The sequence below is a fragment of the Numida meleagris genome, chromosome 1 (assembly GCF_002078875.1).
Source record: "Numida meleagris isolate 19003 breed g44 Domestic line chromosome 1, NumMel1.0, whole genome shotgun sequence".
NCBI lineage: Eukaryota > Metazoa > Chordata > Aves > Galliformes > Numididae > Numida > Numida meleagris.
This window is the reverse complement of record NC_034409.1, coordinates 50,205,394-50,229,067: the sequence shown is the minus strand read 5'-3', so window position 1 is coordinate 50,229,067 and position 23,674 is coordinate 50,205,394. Positions and strand designations below refer to the sequence as shown.

The 23,674-nt window shown below is 48.0% G+C and overlaps 2 protein-coding genes across 3 annotated transcripts in view; both read left to right on the top strand.

The window, feature by feature from the left end:
* MEI1 (meiotic double-stranded break formation protein 1) overlaps positions 1 to 18,439 on the top strand; it is a 36,614-nt gene extending 18,175 nt beyond the window's left edge. Inside the window, exons 17-30 of the mRNA XM_021383952.1 lie at positions 530 to 704; positions 814 to 961; positions 1,525 to 1,797; positions 4,843 to 5,008; positions 6,252 to 6,356; positions 8,490 to 8,600; positions 9,674 to 9,855; positions 11,948 to 12,029; positions 12,464 to 12,666; positions 13,373 to 13,454; positions 15,467 to 15,573; positions 16,411 to 16,542; positions 16,881 to 16,990; positions 18,227 to 18,439. Of these exons, the coding sequence (XP_021239627.1) occupies positions 530 to 704; positions 814 to 961; positions 1,525 to 1,797; positions 4,843 to 5,008; positions 6,252 to 6,356; positions 8,490 to 8,600; positions 9,674 to 9,855; positions 11,948 to 12,029; positions 12,464 to 12,666; positions 13,373 to 13,454; positions 15,467 to 15,573; positions 16,411 to 16,542; positions 16,881 to 16,990; positions 18,227 to 18,272 (1,922 nt within the window). The 3' untranslated portion in view covers positions 18,273 to 18,439. The remainder of the gene's footprint in view (positions 1 to 529; positions 705 to 813; positions 962 to 1,524; positions 1,798 to 4,842; positions 5,009 to 6,251; positions 6,357 to 8,489; positions 8,601 to 9,673; positions 9,856 to 11,947; positions 12,030 to 12,463; positions 12,667 to 13,372; positions 13,455 to 15,466; positions 15,574 to 16,410; positions 16,543 to 16,880; positions 16,991 to 18,226) is intronic.
* Positions 19,296 to 23,548, top strand: CCDC134 (coiled-coil domain containing 134). Of its 2 annotated transcripts, none has more exons than XM_021384084.1 (7): positions 19,296 to 19,369; positions 21,016 to 21,133; positions 21,743 to 21,864; positions 22,042 to 22,126; positions 22,304 to 22,485; positions 22,636 to 22,707; positions 23,155 to 23,548. In XM_021384084.1, the coding sequence occupies exons 2-7, from the start codon at positions 21,031 to 21,033 to the stop codon at positions 23,278 to 23,280; spliced, it is 690 nt and encodes a 229-aa protein (XP_021239759.1). In that variant the 5' UTR covers positions 19,296 to 19,369; positions 21,016 to 21,030; the 3' UTR covers positions 23,281 to 23,548. The 2 variants fall into 2 exon arrangements, with proteins under 2 accessions (XP_021239759.1, XP_021239767.1); XM_021384092.1 differs by lacking the exon at positions 19,296 to 19,369 and adding an exon at positions 19,591 to 19,759 and having other exon boundaries at positions 23,062 to 23,176.

Here is a 23,674-nt window from a genome sequence, read left to right as displayed (position 1 = left end):
TTTGTTTACATGGTGACATTTATTCACACTGTGCATGGATTAATTACAATAATATTAGTTGCTGCAGAGTCACCCTTATCTGGGAATTCAGGTCCATTTTTCCCTCTGGCGTACTCTATTTTTTCTGTCTATACTATGGCTTTGCACGATAGGTAAGTCCCAGATAAGTAAGATGAAAGTTTCCACATCACAAAATCTACTTTTCTACTGGCAGTGCTCGGTGACTGTACTGTCAGCATCAGCAAAGAGCTGGGAACCTCAAACAGAAGTTTCTTTTCATCCTCAAGGCTAGCTCTGTTATATCAGATCTTACACCTGTATTCACGCCAAATCAGGAAGATACACTTGCTGTTTCATGTACTGTTTGCAGACTGTGAGGTAGTAAGTTGGCTTTGGTATTTCTTATATCAGGAGCTTCACTAATTTAATATGCTTGAGTTATAGGAAGACAGGTGCCTCCGTCCCCCCCTATTTGTCTCTACTTATGCATAGACCTTCCCCTGTCTGCTCACATTAGTTTTATTTCTAGAGCAAGAGATGTCTGAGCTCCTACAAAAGAGTCTGCCTCAGTTAAACTACACAGTTGCTGAAGGCCTTCTCCTCCTGGCTGAAAACCCTGAACCTCTCCCCTTGGATCAGTCTCTTTGCAACCACCAACACTGCTTCATACTCCTCTTATACTTTGCCTACACCCTTGGAGACAGGTGAGCCAAGAGCATACAATGCAAGTGGTTGTGTGGCCATTACATACATGTATCAGTGGGTAAGGCATGTCTGATTTAATTGTCTCTGCTCCAATCTCCTTGAATGCAGGTTTGTCCCAGAAGCAGAATTGTTTTTAGCCATAAGAAATTTCCTCCTGCTAGCACAGGACCATCGAGACTGCCCCCCTCCATACATACTCAGAGCTGTGCTTTACTTACTTGCTGCCTGTCAGGACAAAGGCAAAGCCCTGGACTCGGTAAAAGAAGATTTCTTTCTTAGCTCTTGAACCCTTTTTGTTAAAGTTTCTCTCTGCTCTCATCAAACCTCCTGCAGAAAGTAATTTGATATATGCAGTCAGTGATGAATGAGTGAAGAGTGCGTGATGCATATACACTCTGGAAAGTTAGCTGTGAAAAGCCACTAGGGGATATAGATTTGATTGAATAAACTTGTGTCTGCGTGGGAAGCGTAAATGCGTTGGATAGGCTGTGAATTCACACACAGAATATTATAAATTTCATAGCTTCAATCTCCTGAACACATTCACAGCCTCTGCAGCAGGCTTTCTAGTGTTCCCATATGGCCCTTTGCTGCTGCACAGCTTTGAGCACTGTATAAAACCTACAAGTCTCTTAGCCTTTGTGATGCAAATGGGCTTCACAAAATGATGTTTAACTGATATATTTGATTGTCTAGTTAAAAGGCAATGTGATTGTTTTTCACAGTAAAATCTCACTGCTTTAGCTTTTGGATATTCACTCTCTAGCTGTTATTTTGTTGTCTCCCCACCTCCCCCTTTCCCTCCCACACACTTACCAGAGGTCATTGTGTACCGTAAAGAGGATCCTGGATAATCTCCCAGATCTGAGCTTGGTCTATGTTCATTGTCCTCTGCTGCTGAAATTCTTCCTGCACTACCCTGAACTTATGGGCAGATTTGGACACCAGGTCCTGCAACTCTGGTTTTCCTGGGAAGACTGCAATCATATGGAGACTGAAGAAGCTGCTTTTGGCACGTCTGATCAGCTGAACAATGCTAACCCTTTACTTCCCATTCTGAAGAGCAATTCCAGCATTTTACTTATTTTACTGGTATGTGACTCACAAGGACAGACTGTCATCCTAGCTGTAACTTAGGGGGACCACTTAGGGCTTCTGGTTATTAAAACACTTAGTGCTGCTATTCTGAGGCCAAAGATTCTGCTAGAAGGGCCCAGGAGTTTATACACAGGCTTCCACCTTGCACCAAGCCAAATACAGAAAATGGGATTGTGAGTATGTGCTCCCTCTTTCTCCGTCATCCATTCACTGTGATTGAAAGGGAATTTTGAGAGTTGGCTAGGAAGGGGTCTGAGGATGCTGCTGGTGTCTACCGTGCAAAGAAATCGTGGGCTTTTTCCTTTCTCTATCCAGACACACAGCTGGGTAGTCTAGATTCTTTTGGGGCAGCCTTTTAAGAAGTTGCTTTGCTAATTTAGAAGCAATGGTATGCTGCTAATAGATGGGAAGGATATGAGGATCAAAGAACATTCAAAAGCAGCATGCAGAGAGCAGGTCTCGAGGGCATGGATTTCTGTTTGCTCGGGTTTTTTCTTTTGTTTGCTTTTAACTGGAGAGTCTTGTCAGAGATTTTTGCACTGCTCAGAGTTTTCAGAACTGCAAGTAGCACATTGCATTGCTCTTCAAAGATAAAATACAAAACTCAGAGCTCTTCTCTCTCTTCCACCTCTCCCACCTGCCCTGTCACCCCTCCATTGGTGGCCACTTGTCCCATGACAGCTTAGACAGTTGCATAAGTAAATCCTTGCTGATATTTCCACACAAGAACACGAGATTTACATTTATGCCGAAAGCTAACAGCTGTGATGTTTCTTCTCCAGCCTGTTACAGTAGGAGTTTTTTAGATTCTACATATGTTTAATGTATCATTGAGAATATAAACCAATGTCAGCAAACAGGCGTTTGCTGACAGTCCATGTTTGAAGCCAGGTTTGATTCTGAGTGGGTGCCCTTGCGGCATTACAGACTGGCACGTGTTTGTTCTGACCTTGGACACTGTAAAGTAAATTTTAATATCCCAGATTACAGAAATGACTGACAGAAGAGCTTTTCCATAAGACGGTTCTTTAACAGTTAGAGAGATGTTATGGGGTAAGTAATGGTATTCAAGCATTTTATACCATTGCCAGAGCTGTAGTAAAAGTGATCAATGAGTTGACAAACCAGTGCAAATTAACAAAGTGTCCCAAGAGGCTTGTCAACCCTATTACCTTTGGCAGTAGTTCTGGAACCCATCACTCCACAAACTAAAGCAGATATATACATCACAAGTCTATCACTACACAAAAGGGAAATGATGGTTCTTTCTCTGAATCGTGCAGCATTCCCACTTTCCCCTTTCCTGTCCTGCCATGTACTTGTGCAGAAATAAATTAATTTAGCTCTGTCCCAATCTTTAAAGTGAGTTGTAATAAATCACAGGCTTTGACAATCTACCTCTAAGCTAGGGAAGAGCATAATCAATCTGAATTTAGATGGCCTAATAAAACAGTGCAATGTCCTGAAATAAATATGGTGTCAGATATAAACAAAACTTACAAGGTGAATAACCTCAGCTTGAGAATCCACTAGTAAAATGGAAGGCCTCAGCATGGTGGGGTGAAACAAAAATGAATGCCCTTCCAAGGATGATTTATTTGCTTTTCTGCTTTTAATAAAAGTCTGGATTATATAGAATAGATGGTTGGTGGCTTCATCTGAGACCTTGCCTCCTGAGAAGGGAGAAAAATGTTAATACAGTGATGCATTTACCAGCACCAGGAAGGCTGTGGCCCTTGGTTAGCACTATTTTGTGCTATGTGTGCTTACCTGGGGACGAAGGTGGCAATGATCACACACTGGCCCACTTGTCTTCTCCATGCTCCAGATCTGAGCTGATCTCTCAGAGTGGCTACAGCATACTGCTATTAGATTACATTCTTGAATTTCATATGGAGTAGATATATGTAAGTGGAGCAGATTGTGCAGACAACTCTCAAGCCTTTATTCCCGAATGTCTCAGATGTGGGCAGGAATTAGGCAGGCTAAAGACTTTTTTTCTTATGGCAGAGGCAGCCTGTTCTTACCTTAACTGCTTTTCTTGAGTAGGGGTTCCCAAAACCCACTCCCTCTCCTTCATCCTGATCTGAATGCATGGCAACTGTGTGACAGGGGAAGGTAGCAGGAGGAAAAGGCTCAGGGCAGGTTCCGGGATTGGTAACGTTGCTCAGAACAGTTTTTGTTCCTGCTTACCTCATTCTCCTGTACCATTTGCAATGCAGTGGCCAGGACTACTGGGAGAGGAGAGGAATGGTAGTGCTGATGTAATTTATGTTGACTATCTCATTATGTCAGCACTATGGGGCATTTTCTGCCTTGTCTTTATGGAACTGCATCTATACATGCTGTGCAGGTAAATTTAATATTAAACACCTTAGCAACAAACGAATGCCCAAATTAAGGCTACTGGCTGTGGGATTTAGCTCAGAGACTCCAGACAGAGCTCTGTATTCAGGAAGGCTTGTGGGCTGAATGCTGTATACGTGACTCTTCCATTTTCAGTGACTGAGTGATTGCTTGTCTGGTTTATGTACATTTCATGCAGTTTAGCTGTTGTGTTGCTATTGTAGATAGTAGGCTGCCAGCCTGAGTCTTCTGAAAATGACTAATTACGAACTGACTCACAAGCCTGATTTTAGGCAAGCATCTTAATATGCAGCCTGATTTTTCAAAACAACAAGGAGAGCAGAAGTGCCAGAGGCTCCGTGTTCTTGGAAACAGGGCCCTGGCTTTGTGAAACCATTTTTTTTTCTAAAGCCTTGACCTTAAAAAATGTTTCCTCTACTCTTTTGTGCTGGATGGGGGGGGGGGGGGTCCATAGCCAAGTACATTCTTTAAACAGGATATTAGTCAGCGATGCCTATCAGAAGAGAGTCCTCCTATTTTATTCAGTACTCCATTTAATCAGGACATACTTAATCTGAACTGTGCTTTATTAGAATGTTTCCCAAGACACCAGATTAGCATAATGGTATTAAATAGCAGTGATTTTTCCCTAATCAGGGCAGAAGGATAATGTGTGTGTTTCTTCCCTCTCAGGACCTGGTCTGTTCAAGTTCTGTGGAGGTGGCTCAGAAGGTGTTAATGGCTCTAAGGACCTTTCTGGAAATAAATGAGGATGCATTTGTCTGTGACCTCCTCCGGAATCAGTTCCTACATATTCTGCAGCAGCTGCTGGTAGAGAGTAGCTCGGCCTCCTTACAAGGTGACCTCCTTCTTTGACTGGGGTCTTGTTGTGTGATCAACTAACCACGGAGGCGGCTGGAATCATACAGTCTGGGATGAAGTGTTTTTGAGCTGCTGTTGTAGCTTTGGTACTTACCTACATGAGGAAATGTACAAACAGAACTGTACTGATTTAATTTTCTTTTCCAGAGATTCTTGTTTTGAAGTGAGAGAATCTTTTTCAGAATTAAGGTTGTTCTTTTATCAAGGTGTGATTATTAAACTGAGGCAAGTTTATATTGCCCTAGGTATTCACATGGAAAGCTGTGCTGGTAAGTCTTCCTGAAAGACATAATCCTTCCTGCCTCCTCTCTGTGCAAGACAGCTGGGTGTGCCTGAATTCAGATGGTTTCCAGGACACAGAGGCTGGGCACAGACATCATATGAATAATTCATGATATCGATCCCCAAACAGGATCTGTGATATTATCAGATTTCACAATTCTGTTAATTCTTTCAAACTTTTAGCAGGGTTGTGACTGGAGGAAATCTCTGTTTTCCTTACTAGCCCTGGCAGTGGAGTAGGGACTGTTATCCTATCATTAAAGGTGCTGTGTAAAGCTGCCTATGAGTCTGAACTGAAAGAGAGAGCAGTGCTAGGATGTCCTTGGCTCCTCTAGGATAGGAGTCCAGCGCAGCTTTTGACTGTCCCTGAGAGGAGCACTAACACTACCAACTGCTCTGTTTGTTTGGGGGTTTTCATTGCCTGAAGTTGAGATGGAAGTTTGAAAGGGGCAGTTGTTTTGCCCTAGCTTGAGGAAAGTCTGGTAGGCTGGAGAAGAGGGGATGTTAAAAGTAGGAGCATGATAGAGTATGATGCTGCGAGATGTGCATAAAGAATGCGATGTTGGCATCTGCCAGATCTATCTTTTTTGGAATTGTGCACGTCTTGAATTAATTAGCAAGGGTACTGGCAGCCTCATTCAGAAAGGCAAATTCCATCAAGAACATGTTAATGTTCAATACACCTGTAAATATTCTGTCATCAAAACAGAAAACTCCTGAGTCTTTGTGAAGACATTTTCTGGAAATGATAGTTGATTGCTGTAGGTATGGTCTATACAGTACAAAATCCTTACCTGTTTGCACTGCTGTAGAGGAGTGAATATACTAGGGAGGGATGTGGTTGCCCTGTGAAGCTGGTGGTCTGAAGCCCCGTTCTTGCATACAGAGGTAGAATTTTAAAGTTAACTGACAAACTAAACTGTCAGTATCCTTCTTAGCTAACAGGAACCTGCCCGTTTTGCTGAACCTCCTATTCCTGGTGCAGCTGCGGAGCAAGGGCATGAGGGAGCTGGACAGCACAGACTTCAAGCTGCTTCACCAGGGTGAGTCTGTGTGCATCTGCCCCCCAGGGGGCTTTGATCTGTTTTGGTAGTTATTACATGAGATGATTAGGGGCTGGCTTTTCGTCTTTTGAGAGGTGTGCCTTGCATTAAGCCTACCGTTGTTTTAAGATACTTTCATAGCCGAAGTGTTGCAAAGAGCCCTTGTTACCAGTTTAGGCAACAAAATGCAGTTTTTCTGCCTCTTGCTTGTGCAATACATTTGTTGTTTGAAAACCTCGCAAGGTGGCTGAAGTATTTTTATGGCTGTGACTTGATTTCAGAGTCTGCAACTGTTGTTGATGTGATATATGCTGTGCTGATGTGCTCTGCGTATCATCCTTCCCTATCCATACTTGCTGCTGTGGTTTAGCCCAGCAGGCATCTAAAGACCACGCAGTTCACACCTCCTCCAAGTGGGATGAGGAAGATACTGGAAACAAAATAGACCCATGGGTTGAGATAAAGACTATTACTAAGACAGAAGAGAGGAAAATGGAAACAAATATGCAATATAACAGAATATATATACCCACGATGCAATTACTTGTGACCTGCCAACTGACACCCAGCTAACAACACAACTGCCTCCTGATTGACACCCCACTACAACACAAAGTCTCACCACCCACCTGACCAATGCACAACAACCCCTGAGCAGCGGCTGCCCCCAACAAACTCTCCACAGCTTTACAGCTTTCCACATCATGTTACTTGGTATGGAACAACTCTGTGTCTAATTCAGGCAAGCTGTTGGCTCCACTGTTTTGGCTGAAACCAGGACACTTGCTAATACAGTACTGAGATTCTCACCCCAGGGATGTCCTGTGAACCAGCCAGCAGGGACCAGCAGCCTAGTGTACCCAGACTTCCCCTGGGGTGTGAATCCAGATCATATTGGTCCCAGCCATCAGCAGGACTTGCCTGCTCTACCCCAGAGACATAGAAGAGAGGAGTGTGTTTGTTTATTCCACATATCCTGACCTGCTCTCATCTGCTGATTGTTAATAGATGACTTCTCTCCTCTTGCCTGGCAATTGGAGATTCGTGCAGGCCATCAATGAAGGACACTAGAAGAGTATTCAGCTGATCCATCCTCTCACCTCTTTCTGCTCTGACAAATTGATTTCTACAGAAGACTTTGAAGAACTATCACTTTGAATTAGAAATGTTCCATGTCTCAGGGCTGCCTGTGTTGTCCTTGTAAGGAAGCAGTTTCTCAGACGTTCATTAACCAAGGGAACTGGGATTGTGAAAGAATTGCATCTTTTTTATAGCAGCTTTTCTTAAGAATTTCAGAGCACAGCTTAGCTGCTCCCAGAAGTCAAAAGCTCCTTCTGCTTTTACTTTCTGTTCTGTTAGGTTTTTTTCCAACACAACTCTCTCTCTGCCCCAGCCACCCCTTCATTCCCTGCTTTACTCCTCAGTCTATCTTCTTGAAGGAAAAGTGCTGTTCTCTGATGAGGCCTACACAAAACCAGCCTGCAGATGGAAGGGGTGTAGGGATGTCGATCTGTATTATTTTTTTTTGAGCACTGCTTACTTAGAATTTAAGCTTTCCAAAAGATCTCCTATGATAGTGCTGCTGAGCCCTGCAGTCCTGGATTTCCCTCACAAATTCTTGCTAAACACTGTTCCTAAATGTTTGGTGCTTCCAAAAAGCATGGCTCATTTATTACTTCTGTGAGCAGTCTGTGAGGGTGGAGGAGCAGAGGTCTTCCCACCATCCTCTGTCACCATGTGAAATGGGCACGTGGTTTTTTATGGTCTACCCAGTATTAGGATCATATTTGCTCTCTGGAAACAGGTAACTTATCTAATAGTCTGTAGTTCTTGGATTCTTTACTACCCAGTGTGAGATATGTCCTTTAATATTCCCTTCTCTGTTGTTTTTGTTGTTGTTTGTTTTGTTTTTATTCTCCCACATGCACACATCTGTTATCACCCTCCACTGCACTGTCTGGTCTAAAGCAGACACTCTAGGGCCTGTTGCTTTGTCTGTACCATGCTCTGTTTAATTTTGCTTCAGGTTGTGTTGCTCTAGTCTGAATTCACTCCCCACTGACTGACTTCTTTTTTGTGCCGAGATGCTGCATTATGTTGGTGTCTGTGTTACACATGTTCTTTTGTTTCCAGTCAGTAACCTCTGTGGGAAATGCAGGCCGAAAGACACAGACCTCCTGCAGCCATCTTTGAATTTTCTGTACTGTAGCCTTCATCAGACAACACCTTGTAGTCAACAGAGAGGTGAGGCAAGATTGTATTGATCGGTGAGTTAATCTCTGCAAGGTTGTGGCTTGGCCATCAGAGATTGTATTCTAACTGTCTCAGCAGGTAAGGTGGATTTTTCCCCTTTCTGATGCAGCATTATGGTTAACAGAAAACACTTTGTGTTTGGGATAATTTTTTCTTTTTAGAATGAGGGTTTTGTTTTGTATTTGCTGCCTTCTGATGATTCAGGAGTTGGCTGTTGCGAGGCAGAACTGTTGTATTTTTCTTCTTCATAAAAAACAGCAGTGGGGCTTTGGTGCCCTGTTGAATTGTCCTGGTGATTGCCGTGGTTCAAAAAATTAAACAATAATAGAGGCAGCAATAACCAACCTCCTAGCTGTGTTGGCTGAAGGCTGGTTACTTTATTAGCAGCCTGAGTAGTCGTTTGTGCTGTGGGAGATGAATACTGGTATAACTGGACAGCCTTAGCTTGACGAGCTGTGGCAGCTAGGGCTGCCTCACAGCAGCAGGGGTGTGCTCTGCAATTCTCTTCTGCTTGTCAAGCTGATTTAACCTGCAACATCCCATCAGCCTCTTTGATTCATAGTGCAGCAGCCCAGATGGGTCTGCCTCTGTGTTGCCAGTTCCTCTGCTTCCATTGCTGTAACCACTCCCACTGGGCACTTGCCATCATCCAGGAGTCAGTGTAGAAGTAGAGCACTGGCCACTTCTCTTGTTCAGCAATATCTTAAACCAGCTGGATGGCCTACACTTCTGCAAATTGGCTCGATTTCCCATGCAGGAGGGAAGATTTAGATTAGATATCAGGGGGAAATTTTTCACTGAGAGTGTGGTGAGGTGCTTGAACAGGTATCCCAGAGAGGTTATGGATGCCTCGTCCTTGTAGGTGTCCAAGGCCAGCTTGGATGGAGCTCTAGGCAGGCTGGTTTAGTACTTGATCTAATGGCTGGCAACCCTGCCCATGGCAGGGAGGCTGGAACCGAATGATCCTTGAAATCCCTTACAACCCAAGCCATTCTGTGATTCTATGAATCTGTGATTCCGTGATTCTGTGATTCTATGATTCTGATTCTGTTTCTCCCATACAGCAGTGGCAGTGCTGCTCTCCAATGTGTCCTTGCTCGAGCTCCTCCAGAAGGTTTTGGAGTGCACCTGGGTGTGGTCTTTTCCCTCTGAACCTACCTACCTGTCGTCTGAGGATGCCTTGCTAAGCTCAGGATGGCTGTTGGCTGCTTCCCTCTTAATTTATCAGCATCGTTACAACACTGAGGTTAGAGCCATTCTAGTGTTCAGAACCCTGGACTTGTGAAACCTTTAAAAAATAATTCTTCCTTAGCAGGGGAAAGTGGTTGGCTTTGGCCTGGAATCTGCTTGTCCTTGTTGCCTTTTTATTATTGTCTACATGTTATTCCTTGCTGCCCTTCTCCAGCTGGACTGGAAGCTAGCATGTTGCTGAAGAGTGAGACACAAATCATTGCAGAGTTAGAGATGGACAGAAATGCTGGGTGGGGAAACACACTGTACCCAGCCCTCCCGGTCCAAACCACTTTCTTCTTCAGGATAGAGTGAAATACATTTTAAAGCCTTTGGTGATGGGAGGAACAGCTCCCATGCTTTTCTTTTTGACAGTAAAATGATCAGCAGTCACAGTCCAAACCTCTCATTGTCAAATAAGTATTTAATGTTAGCAAGCTCCTTTGAATTTAGGCAGCTGTCATTGTATTTGATGCTTTGCAGTCCAACAAGAGAGCTAAGCTGGAGCTGTCAGCTGCTATTGGAACTACAGGTTAGAGGGAATGGAAAACTTTCTAATGCCCACCCAAGGTGATAACACTTCCTTCTGAAGTACCTACCCAGGCCTGTCTTCCCTCTTTTGAGATGGAGTTAAACAGCACGTCGTGAGTTTTGAACTCCACTTCTGCGGTTATGCCTAGTAGGGTATATTCTTTGGTGCATCTGCTCATGGATGATAAAGTCACATTAAGGGCACGCGTACATAAGCACAGGTAGGCAAAGACTGTTTTTTTAATGTTGAGGGAAGACTTTTGGGAAGATCAAACTAGGCCGACTCTGTACCTGTTACTTGATGGGTGTGCTGCCTCTGGTTAAGTGTCACATTGGACTTGTAGGGACCATCAGCTGTGTGAATGTATGGGAACATCTGACTGTCTCTGCTTTATTAACTGCTGAGCACAAATTAGCTTCTCAGTTTTCAGGTCAGGGTTGTGTTTGAATGGTCAATATTGTGCCAGTCCCAAAAAGGACTTTGTTCGAGTGACTAGTGTTGAGTTTCATCTTCTGGGATTGACTCTCAGCTCATATTGATCCTTGAAGTGCAATCATTTAGTGGGTTATAAACTTGTTGTTTGATTTCATCCATATCTTACTGGCTCGATATGTTATGATCTGCAATCCAGAATCCTCCTTGAGCCGGAGACGTGCAAAGAAATTACAGATACAGATGGCAAACTGAAGTGGTTCAAGGATGTTTAAGTGTTTCTAATCTTCAGCACTTCTGAGCTTCAATGTTTCTAATCTGCTGAGGGGAAGAAGAGAGGATAGGAGGAGGAGTCACTTTGCTGCTTTCTGCTGCTCAGCGTTGCTAAAGCTACACCAGTGCAACTTGGGGGCCTCTGCAGAGATCCCTTGTGATTGCAAATATGGACTGATGCCAGGCTGTATTTCTGAGCCTGCAGCTCATGGCTCCAAAAATGTGTGTTGCTCACATTCACCTCAGGTGAGTGTTAACAATGAGGACTTGCCTGGCCATAGCAAGCTTGTGTCTTAGTTGTGCTACTGCTAGTGGCTTTAGCAGAAGCCTGTGGGTAAACATGGATCATTGGTGGTATGCTACTAAAGGCTTTGGCTTGCCAGTGCTTGCACAAGTAACAAGAGCCACTCTGCGACAGCAGGTACTCCTAGCTCTTGTATTGAATGTTCCTCTTTTCATAAAGACAGCTGGAAAGAACTGTGGTCTTGATGCCCATGCTCCGTGCCACCTCTCTGCTTGCTGAAGAGAGCAAGTTTGAGCCCCTCTGGGGCTCTGTGATCCTTCATGGCATCACTGCTGCATGGCTGTTCTGTGGGGGTAACGGTTTTGCAGACTCCCCTTTCAAGCCCACCTTTCCCATTTCCCCTTGTTCCCAAGTTCCTAACCTCCTCTGCCTCCTTTATGTATGCTTTCATGTGCTCATCTGTAAGGAGGTTCTTAGCCTTAGGCTCTCTGCAGGCTTCCAATGCTGAGCAGGCAGGACCAGAGCCTTGTCGTCACTGCTGGCTTTTGGCTTCTTGGCTCGGTGGCTGAGGTACAGCCAAGTTTGGTGATGGCTGTTGCCATTTTTCTTCATTTCATTCTCTTGCAGGTTCACCAGACACTCTCTCTAGACCTAAGACAAGTCCTTAATGCAGTCATCTTCAGGAATAAGAAGCCAGTCCTGCTGTTAGGTATTTTGTGTCTGTTATGGGGATTTAACTGGGATCAGCTGCTTATATGATGTTACAGGCAAGAAGGGAGATCTGGTGACTTTAGATGGGAAGGTGCAGGTGTTGGTAATCTGGAAGCTTTGAGACTAGATAACTGATTGCGAGAAGGGGCAAAGGGGAACTGCCTGGAGTTCTACTGTCTGTTTGGACACCTCCTCCTTGGAGGCTGACAGTGACATCTGGAACTGTGTGAACTGAGACAGTGTCATGTGTGGAGGAGGTGAACAAGGGAACTTGCCATTCCTGCCTGCAGTTGTGGGCAGGTGCTGGGCAATTCCACTGAGTCCTTAAGTCCAAATTTTCTCTCCTCACCTCTCCCATGCTACTGCGCAGGCACTAACACACAGGGCAGGGGAGAGGAAAGTACTGATCCATTATTGTGGCTCCCTGTCTAGTGAGCATCATGCAGTTCCTGAGAGCCATCCTGCGACAGAACTTCTCCTCCCTGCTGGTAACTGTTGTCCAAAACACAGCCCAAGGTGCTGCGCAACCACAGCCGTCGTTGCTGGAGGATGCTGCCTTGCACCCCCTCACCATGCAGCAGGTCTTCTCTCTTGTTGTCAGCCTGCAGAACCTTTTGGTGCACGTCTACTTGCAGGTATATAAAACACCAGTTTTGGAACAACACAGATAAACTAACCTGAAGAGAAATCATTGCAGAATGAAAGGGGTCTGCCTTTTCTTTCCTTCTGCCTGCATTTTCCACCCCTTACAGACACGTGATGAGGAGGAGGGAAAATGCTCTTGCTGCAGTATGCACAACATGGTGTAGTGTGAAAGAACGTAAATCAAGCTATGTAGAACTCCCTGCTGCTGAACTGGAGAGCTTAAATTTTGTGTGTTGAGGACAATTTCTGTTACCTGTCTCCTGCTCTGCGGGGGCTCCACACCCATAGGGACAGAGGTGGGAAAAATATATCACATCTCAGTCCCTCCTCCACAGCCCTGGCAAGGTACTTTGGGGGAAAATACATCAGCTTACATTTACTCACTCAAGCGGTGTTGGGCTCCAGGGGATAGTACATCGGTTTACATTTAACTCTCTTAAGCAATGTTGGGTCCCTGTCTTTATTCTTTGGAGACAGTTACTTAATTTTTTCATCTCAGAATAAGTACTCGTGCCTTTGTCTGGCTCCTTGACATGACAGATAATTTGCAATATGCTACATCCTGTGAAGGAGGTGAAGGCTGTTATTTTCCTGTGCTGCATGCTCTTCAGAGCCTGCCACTTTATGAATTTTCCTCTTGCAGTAGCTGTTGACTGCTTGTTTTTTCTTCTTTTTTCTCCCCTCTTGGGATTCCAGAAAGAGTTGCTGCTTTCTCAAGCTGTGGTTGCCTGCCTGGAAACCTTACTGGAATACCTGTATGTGAAGAACCAGGATGTTGGTAAAGTCTTCCTATCCTTCCTTCCACTGGGTTTCCCTCTTGCAGTGATTCCTGTAAGGCCCTGGAGCATATGCCTAATGAGTTTATGCCCAGTAAGAAAAATTATTTGTGTGATCAAAGTTAATCATGTGCTTTGTGGGATGAAATCACAGTGCCTGGTTCCCCTGTAGGAGTCAGCCCTCACTTGGGCTGTGAATACCAAGATGTTCTCCAGAACAAAATAGCCACTACCACCCCACACCCTAATATGATAGAATATGATAAGAATGAAAGATTTAGGAAATGAAGCAATATAAGAGTAGTCAGTCTTTCACTTCCAGGCCAATTTAACAAACTTTTAGACCATAAATATAGAGGAGGGAAGATGTGAATATGATGTGTCTTCCACACAGAGTTGTTGGCCGCAGTTTGTCCCTAAGGGATATGAAGGGAGAAGAGAGTAGTAAACAGCCTTAGAGAATGGAAGCTGGAAATTCTATATTTCCAGGGGCAAATGCAGACCTTGGTTTCAGGAGTCTGTGTCAGACCAAATGTATACCATGTCAGCAGTATAACATATGACAGTGTTGTACAGTTGGGGGAAGAGAAGACCCTTCTGCTCTTTGTCAGCCTCCTGTCACAAAATAGAAATGCTGGCTGTGTTCATAAAACAGAAAGTTAGTTCTCTGTACTCTGATCTGTTCAAATCAGTTGTGTAAACACAGAAAGAGAGGGGAATGGAGTGAATGAACGCCAGACAAAAAAGACATTATTGGGAGAGAGGAAGCTGTTGAATGAAAATATAATAGCGCAGATGAATGACAGCCAGTAGCTGAAGGGAGTCTATTAAAAGGCATGTTATGAGGACATTACACTGATTTGGGATTAAGATAACAAAATGTTTCAGCTGAACCCTTCACTTTGGCTGCCTAAATTCTTACTGTGGTGCAGTTCACAACACTGACAATGAGTCTCCTTATCCCAAGTGGAATGAGGGTCATCACAGTGCTTGACTAGAAGAAGTGAGAACAGCACAAAGACTGTGGCCTGGACTCTGCCTTTAGAAGTTTCCTCATTTGAGGCTTTCTAAAATTCTCTCTTGGTCCACAGATGTTTGCAGATGTGCAGAGCAGGCTCACTGCACAGAGCTGGTACTTTCGCATTTCCAGCAGCTGAAATAACCCCCCCACCAACACTTTACTCAATTCTTTTTGGTGTTCCTTTACCATGGACAAGACTGTTGTAGTGGCTACAGGGAGGTTATCCACCTGCCAGTGGAAAAGGAATCTTTCTGAAGCAAAGGGCTCAAACCCATTGGTGAACTGTCAGGGTATAGCAAGTTATATCAGCTGATCTGTTGTAATTGTCCATCCATCATATGCTCTCAACCAGCAATAAGCACAAAGTAATACAACTTAACATTAGAGTTCAGTGAGAGATTTCATACTGTCACAGACGGTGACCTTGAGTCAAACCTCTCTTTATCATATACACTTCTAATTAGGAACATTTTCTCTACTGACTGTTTGCAGTGCTGCCATCGGCGTGGTTGGTCCCTGCAGTATGCTCTCTGATGCAGATCCAGGCTCAGTTTGTGCAGCTTATGTTATAGGTCTTCCTTCATTACCCAAGGAGTATTCTGCAGCTAAATAAAACCCGTGGTCAGGAACCTTGTCCTCATATTGAAACCAGAGGGTATTATTTTTAAAACCTTGGGCTAAAGATATCTCCGTTACTATTTTATAATGTGAACCCCACAAGAAGGTTTCTCTTCCTGTATAAGCACTAAGGTGGACAAAATGTATTTTCTGTTTTAAAAAGCTGTTAAGCGTTTGTCCTCATGACTGAACTCTTGCCAAAGAATGACAGATTTAAAGCAAGTAACTACAGAGCAAAATACCCCCTTAGTGTTTCACAGCTTGGGGTCCAGAAGTGAAAACACAGGGTCAGAGTTGAAGACTCCTTTTCCAGGTCCAGCCTGTCACTTGTCGGATTTTAAAGTTGTCTTTGAGTGGCTTCTCCTTCTCTTCCAGCGCGACATGTTGCTTCGCAGCCCTGGCACAGATTCCTGCTCTTGACACTACTCAGTGGGAGCCAGAAGTCCATTCTGCAGCCAGAAATTCTCAGGCTCATGACTTTGGTGAGAGAGGGGAGGGTAGGCTGTTCTGTTTTTTCTTCTATGTTGGTACAGTGCATCTGAGTTGGTTACTGGAACTTACTTCTGCACATACACAATCTTGGATACTGCTGTGGTTTTGTCCGTCACTATATTTGTGTCCTATAATAATTATACTTTGAAGTGAACTTCCTTTCCACACTGTGCAGAAACTTACTGCTCTTAGTGAGCACGTCCTGTTCTTTTGGTGTTTGTAGCGTTGATTTGCATCACCTAGGACCCCTGGGGAGGAGAGGGGAAGACTACAGAGAATGTGCAGCTGCTGTTGCCAGCACGGGAATGTGCTCTGGCCCTTTGGAGAGCAGGGCTCTGCTTGGCATCACAGCTTCTCTCTCCATCTTTGACCTTACAGACCCAACTTTTCAGGTCAGGGAATTACTGCAGTGTATGACCCCAGTGTATCTGGAGCCTAGGAGCAGGAGAGGGAGTGTGCTCCTACCCAGCAGAAACACTGACGATGAAGCCCTTGTGGTAGTGGATGAGAGGAAGGGGTTATTTATGTGAACCTTCTCTCTCCAAATACATGATGTGTCTGTGGATCTTTGCTATTCTTGTTACACTTTAAAGGGATACTTGGTTCCTTTTGATTTTTGCCTGACCTAAACCAAAACAAGTTATGAGTCAGAGCACCACCAACATGGATATTTGCACTGGTTCTATTAGAAGTGGTATAAAATCAGGCCTGTGATGAGCATGCTGCAGCATCCTTTAACATAGAAGAGGTCTTTTCAGCTGATGAGTCACTATTGGAGTCTGTGGGTCATTTGTTAATGAATGCCTCTCTTGTTTCCTTTGTTCAAGTTTCTGAAATATCAGAGTAGCAATATCATTTCTCAAAAAGAAATCGGCCAGATTCTCCAGGAAGTGGCAGAAGCCAACTTATTAGAGCTGCCAGAGGCCACATCTCGTGCTCTTCACCTCTTCCTCTGTCAGGTAAGAAAGCAGTGACTGCCTAGGAAAATGAGAAGGGTGTTCCCAAAGGGGTTGCTTCAGCCTTTGATGGGGAGCCATAAGCTTCCTTCGAGGAGGTTATAGTGAGATGATGAGGAATTCTGCAGCTGCTAGCTTGGCCTACTGCCTTGAGGGATGAGTGGTGAAATGGGAACGTGACTGATGCCAGCAGCTGCCTAAACTGTGTTGTCAGTATTGTCATGGGCCCGTTGATCAAAGTTTGGAGGTCTCATTGCTCTGGCTGGAGATGCAGAAGGGAAGTATGAAAGAACAACAGTTTGCTATTCATCTGGAAACCATTCCTTCTCCTGACTGCTCAGATTCAGAGCAGCCATTGTCAGGTGGAGCCAGTGCAGGCACGGACCATTCAGACGTTGCTGGAGCACCTTCCAGGACAGACGAGCACATGTGCAAAATATCAGGACATTGTGTATCCTTTTGCTGGGCAAATGGCTTTGATAGGAAGAGTGAGGGTGGGAACTGTGACACAGGTAGAAGGGATATTAATCTGCTGCTCCTAACTATTTTCAGCCAAAGGCAAACAGTGCAAACAGTTGGCTAACTTGGGGATGAAATTCCTCCATGTTCTCAAATTTGAGAAGACATTTGGGAAATGAAGAGATATTTGGGATGAAAGATGGCTGTCTGTGCTGGGATTGCATTAATCTGTAAGGCAGAGATGGTGTAACGAAAGGGGGGCAGGCTGGGGCGCCCGCTGACTTCAAAGCAGTAGCGATTCCCATAGTGATTTCCCTGGAGGCTGAGCAGCCGCTTAACCTCTGTCTGTGAGCTAACTAGCACCACTAAGCATGTGAAGTCACAGCAACCCAAAGGTATCTCAAACACTTTTAAAGTACAGCAAGCATTCAGAAACCGCTGAGTGGAGTTCTTTTTGCTTCACCTGAGCAGCGGAGTCTCCTGCTGAGAACCAAATGCTCTTCTTCTTCATGGATGGGGGGGAGGGGCAGCTCCCAGACTTCTTTTGGAGAAAGAGGGAGCCTGATGCCCGTGCTAAATTCAGTGCTGTTTATTTCTGAAACTGCTTTTGCCTTCCTGTTTTCATCATGCCGTGTTGCATCAGATAGGTAGCAGATACGGAACGGGCCCCAGCAATGATTTCCTGTTGGGTGGGGGACTTCCTCCCCTGTGTCTGCGGGGTCACACTGTCCTCAGCCATGGGCAGCATCTGTGGCAGGTGAGGTGTTATCTGTGAGGACTGGCTTGTCCTCACGCTTAGTCCTCGTGTGACACTGCCTCTCTGCAGTGGGAAGCTCGGGGTTGTCCCCGAGTGGAAGTTCTCATGGTCAAGACCATGTAAGCCCCATCAAGTTCCTCTTTGCCGTCTTTGCTGGTCTGCATGGGGCTGAGGGAAGGTGGATGGAAGTCTTGTTACATTGCTAGAGTGGTTTGGATACCTCTGTTCTATCAAGAAAAAACTTTCTTCAGGTTTACCCACATGGACATTCCTCATGGGTTGGTGAGATTTCCATGGTTTGGGAGAGGGGTAGTTTAGTAATGACATGATGATACTTATAGATCCCTTCAACTCAGGATATTCTACAATTCTACCTCCTGTCAGCACTGTGTCAAATGTGGGAATTCCAGTGTCATGCTGGAGTTTCAGCTGTGCCTTCCCTTTGGTTTCCACTCATGCCATCAATGACAGATGCCTGGGCAGTGTGGCGATATCGCTGTCCCACAGTGAAGACTGAAATGAGAAGGTGGGGTGCACATAACAGAGCGATGAGGAAAGAATGGAACAGGAGACCGCATCCTGCCATTTATTCCCAATAAGTTATAGAGAGGAAGTGGACAAAGGAAGTTAGTCTGTTGTTAAATTTCTGTTGAATATCATTCATAAAGCACAGGTTCTTAAACAGTTTCTCTTTTTGTGTTCTGTGTGGGATGCTGCTTAGCCGACACTCTGCAGATAGTAAACTGCAGGACTGTGGGATGGCAGGTGCGGTGGGCGATGGGCTCCCCATCTGCCTTGCTGCAGGATGGGGCCATCCTTCCTCTGACCTTCCCATGGACCAGCAGGGGGCTAGGGAATGAGCTGTGTCCCACAGAGGAGAATCAGAGAATTGTCTGAGCTGGAAAGGACCTTCCAAGGCCATCCGGTCCAACTCCCCTGCAATGAACAGGGACACCTGCAGCTGATCAGGGTGCTCAGAGCCCCTCCAGCCTGACTTTGGGTGTCTCCAGGGACGAGGCATCCACCACCTCTCTGGGCAACCTGTGCCAGTGCCTCACCACCCTGATTGTAAACAACTTCTTCCTTGTATCCCATCTAAACCTCCCCTCCTTTAGTTTGAAACCATTTCCCCGTGTCTTATCCTAGCAGACCCTGCTAAAGAGTCTGTCCCCTTCTTTCTTAGAGTCCCCCTTTAGATACTGAAAGGCCACAATCAGGTCACCTCAGAGCCTTCTCTTCTCCTGGCTGAACAGGCCCAGCTCTCTCAGCCTGTCCTCGCAGGGAGGTGTTCCATCTCTCGGATGATTTCTGTGGCCCTCCTCTGGACGCACTCCAACAGGTCCACGTCTCTCCTGTGCTGAGGACTCCACATCTGGCCGCAGCACTCCAGCTGAGGTCTCACAGCGCGGAGCAGAGGGGCAGGATCACCCCCTGTCCCTGCTGGCCGCGCCGCCGGGGACGCAGAGCGCCGTACAGCAGCCGGCGGAGCGGCCGCGAGGTAGCGGGGCGGGGCGGAGCTCAGGAAGTGACACGGCGGGGCGGGGCGGGAGGCGGTGGCGGCATGGCAGCGCGGCGCCTCTGAGCGCCGCTCCCGGCCCCGCTCCCGGCCCGCAGGTAGGGGCTCGGGGCCGGGCGGGTCGGGGCGGCGCGGGCCGGGCCGGGCCGGGCGGTGCCGCGAGGCGGGCGGGTCGCTGCGGGAGGGGCGTGCGGCGGCTGCTTCGAGGGGCCGGGCCGGTGCCGTGTGCCGGAGGAGAGCCGCGGGCTGCCGCCGTCAGCTGCCCCGCACGGCGCCGCGTTGGCCGCGTCCCGGAGGACGGTGGCACCGCGCTGTGCCCTCCGTGCGCCCGGGAGAGGGGCGGGAGGGACGGCCGTCCTCTCACACCCCCGGGGCTGCCCGGTGCGCTCAGCCCTGGCCCCGTGCGGCTGAGTTCCAGCGGTGCTTGGAAGAGGAACTCCGTCTCCATGAGCCCGCAGCCGTGCAGAGCCATCGGGTGCTGCAGGCAGGTCTGTCGCTGGCGGAGATCGCGGAGCTGTGCCGGTGATCGTCCCCGCAATACCTGTCTGAGTCCGGCGGGTGAGGGACTTGGAGGCGAGCAGATGCGGCTGTGCCATCGCTGTTCCACTCGAGCATCTCTGCTGAGCCTCGCGGAGAAATGCCGCGGGAGCAGTCCCATACCCCGTTTGACTCCTGAAGCTTTCGCTTCGGCTGTGGCATGAGATTGAGCCACGTATGTTTGAGGGAGGAGAGGTGCGGGGACGGGCTCCCGGTGGTGCAGCGGCCCGTCTTTCCCCCGGTGTGTGCCCTGCACCGAGGAGGGCGAGGGGGGCTGTGCCGTGCCTGTCTCCACGATGCTCAGTTCAGATGCAGCTCCCCCAGGAGAATCTATAAAGTCATTAAAAACATGTGAATGGGAACCGCTATCTGTCTGTAACACGGCGTCTGTCGTGTCTTTGGAAAAGCACATCTAAATTAAGGGAATGGGAGACAGTGAGGCAGATGGGTGGGCTCTGTGTGCAGCAAGCAGCTGGTCGGGGCAGCTGGGGATCATAGGGGAGCTCCTCCCCATCTGCTGCACAGGACAGGCCGTGGCAGCCCGGTGCTCGCTTTGGCGAAGAGGGGTTCAGGGGAGCAGCTCTGCAGGGTATCTACACCCTAAGTGGGTGTGAAGACACGAGGGAGGGCTCTTGCAGAGCACTGAGGAACATCTGCCGGAGGGTTTTGCATCCCTGTGCCTAGGCAGCCTAGCCTGGGAGGGGGGAACATCATTTGGGTCATGACCTCATGGTAGGGCCACAGCCAGCGTTCAGGTTGCTTAAACTGGGGAAGATTCAGGCAAATCTTCCCCAGTTCTGTGGTGTAGTCTGGGCTGGAGGGTGCATATGATGTGTGAGCTGATGGGGCTGTGGTGGTGCAGGAACACACCATGTTGCTTTTGGCACAGGGAGCATTGGAAGGGGCTGCTCAGCAGTGGTGGAGTTTCCATCTCTGGGGGTATTCAGGAAATGTGTGGACGTGGCACTAAAGGATGTGGTTTGTTGATAGGACTTGGTAGGTCAGATTGATGATTCAACTCGGTGATCCCAGCACGCTGTCGTGGTGCTGTGTGTGAGCAGGGCGATGGCGATGGGTGTGCAGTGAGGAGCCCTGGCTCTGACCCGACAGTGGCAGCTTTGTCACCGGTTTTGGGCCTGGTGGGCTGGTGGGATTCCTGTGGGGAACGTCTCTGTACTTGTCACTGGTTTTGTCTGTTTCGTTCCAGGCTGTAGCCTCCAAGATGGATTTCCTCTGGATCTGCCTCATCCTGTTGGCGGTGGTGCTGCCCGGGGGCAGCCTGGCAGACCTGGAGAAGCAGAGGATGGGCTCTGGATTGGAGATCTGTATCCTTCCCTGCAGGGCCATGCCTCCGTCATGCTCACACCTGCAGAGGCCACAGAGCACTTGTGTGTGAGGAGATGGCGCAAGGGGGATGGAGGAGAGAGGAGGGAAGGGCCCTAAGGCTATGCTTATTGCTAGTGAGATGGGAACAAGCTGAACAAAGTGTCACATGGCAGCTGGGCATGACCTTGAACAACCTGATGTGGCTTTGGTCCTGCTTGGAGCAGGGCTGGCACTGCTGACCTCCAGGGCCCCATATTGCCACCTGCTAGTTCTTGGGCAGTATGAAGAAGCAGTCACTGCTCAGGTGTTGCCCCAGCATCAACCAGCACTGCCAAGCACTTTCCTCATCATCCTTCTGTAGGAGGGAGTTGCTAATGAGATGCCAGGGCTGGTACTGAGGCGAGTTTTCCCAGTGGTGTCTGATGTTCTCCACATGCAGTGCTCTTTCTTTCTGCTCCTATGCGCTGGGTGTTAGCAAGCACCCTGCTGGGATATCTGGAATCCCACCTCTTGGCCCCAGTATCCCACTCCCAGAACTGGGCTAAGTCTCTTTGGGAGCGGGCTGTGAGCATGCCCAGAGCCCCGCAGTGCCCTTGACAGCACTGCAGATAAGAAGCTGTTTGAGGTGAAGCGCAAGGACCAGATGAATGCCCTGAAGAACCTCATTGAGCTCAATGACATCAACCAACAGTATAAAATCATTGACATCATGCTCAAGGGACTCTTCAAAGTGAGTGTGGGGTGAGCTCGGGGTGCCTTGGGGCAGGGGATGGGTTTGGGGCACCCGCAGTGATGCTGGGGAGGGCAGGCAGGAGAAGCAGGGCTCATAGTTGAGCAGGAAGGAGAAGGGAGGGACTCAGTGGGGCACCCCATGAGCTGGGAGGGCAATGACCAAGGGCTCTTGCAGGTGCTGGAGGACTCCCGGGCTGTACTCATAGCTGCAGACGTGCCCCCAGATGGGCCTTTCCCCCAGGATGAGAAGCTGAAGGATGGTGAGTGCTACATATAACTGTGCTAGGATCTCACAGCCTGCATCATCTCTCCCACTCCTGCTCTTGGGGGTAGTCCCATGTCTATCCTGGGTGTGCCCTGGCTGGTGATGCCCTGAAGCTGGCATTTTGGGGTGCATGGGGTGTCCTGCTGATGGGGCTGGTTCCTCTCGTCCTCAGCCTACTCCCATGTGGTGGAGAACACGGCCTTCTTTGGGGATGTCGTGCTGCGCTTCCCCAAGATTGTGCACCACTACTTCGACCGCAACTCCAACTGGAACAACCTCATCCGCTGGGGCATCGGCTTCTGCAACCTGACAGGCGTCTTCGAGCAGGGGCCCCATTCCCAGCTCCTGGGGCTGGTATGGTCCTGAGGTCACTGCTGGGGGGCTGCAAGGGGAAGGGGGCAGGCGGAGGAGCGGGGGCTGGTGGGGGCTGCAGTGTCTGAGGGATGGGGGGTGGGAGGAGGTGGTGATCGCTGTCTCCCACAGGGTTTTTGCTTTGTTCCACAGATGGCTCAGGAGCTGGGCATCAGTGAAAAGTCCCCCAATTACCGTAATCCCTTCAAAGCTGACCACTCTGAGGTAGGGTCACCGAGACACACGGTCCCCCTCTTCCATGACTCCAGTGGGTTTTTGTTGGGTTTCTGTTGGGCTTTGGTGGGTTCTTGTTGGGTCCTGGCTGGGTTTTTTCTAGGTTTTTGTTGGGCTTTGGTAGGTTTTTGTTGGGCACTGACTGGGTTCTTTTTAGGTTTTTGTTGGGTCCTGGTTGGGATTTTATTGGGCTTTGGAGGGTTTTTGTTGCATTTTTGTTGGGCTTTGGAGGGTTTTTGTTGGGTTCTGGTTGGGTTTTTATTGTTTTTTTTGTTGGTCTTTGGAGGGTTTTTCTTGTATTCTGGTTGTGTTTTTGATGGGATCTGGTGGGTTTTTGGTGGATAGCGCTCCACAGGAGATGCCATGCTCCAGCTCCTCTCTCCCACAACACACTGAATTTGTCATTTCCTTCATACTTCCATCTCCTGCCCACCCCAGTTCTTCCCCAGCGCTGACACCTTCCAGAAGGCGCTGCGCGAGGAGGAGAAGCGGCGCCGGAAGGAGGAGAAGCGCAAGGAGATCCGCAAGGGCCCGCGCATCTCTCGCTCGCAGTCTGAGCTGTAGGCCCGGGTGGGCCGGGACCTGCACCGATGCAGCCGCTCCCACCCATGGCTGGGCTGGAGATGCCCTGTCAGCCGCTTCTGTGAGTTTTGGGGTGGATTTTTGTTTTTCAGCCCATGCGGCCCAGTGGTCCCAGGGCCCCAGAGTGGGTCTGTCCCCTAGCAGCGGGCACTGGGGCACCACACATCAGGTGGGTGCAGGGCCATGCGTGGGGATGGGGCGTGCGTTGTTTTTCTGGAATAAATCGGAACGGTTGTTATTTTTTTTACGACGAAGAGCCTGCTTCTTGCTCGCTGCCATGGAGAGGGCGGTGGGCAGGGCCGTGGGCGCGGCGCGGGGCTCACGCTCGTGGGCTCGGTCACGCCCCCTCATGAATATGCGGCGCGGGAGGCAGGGG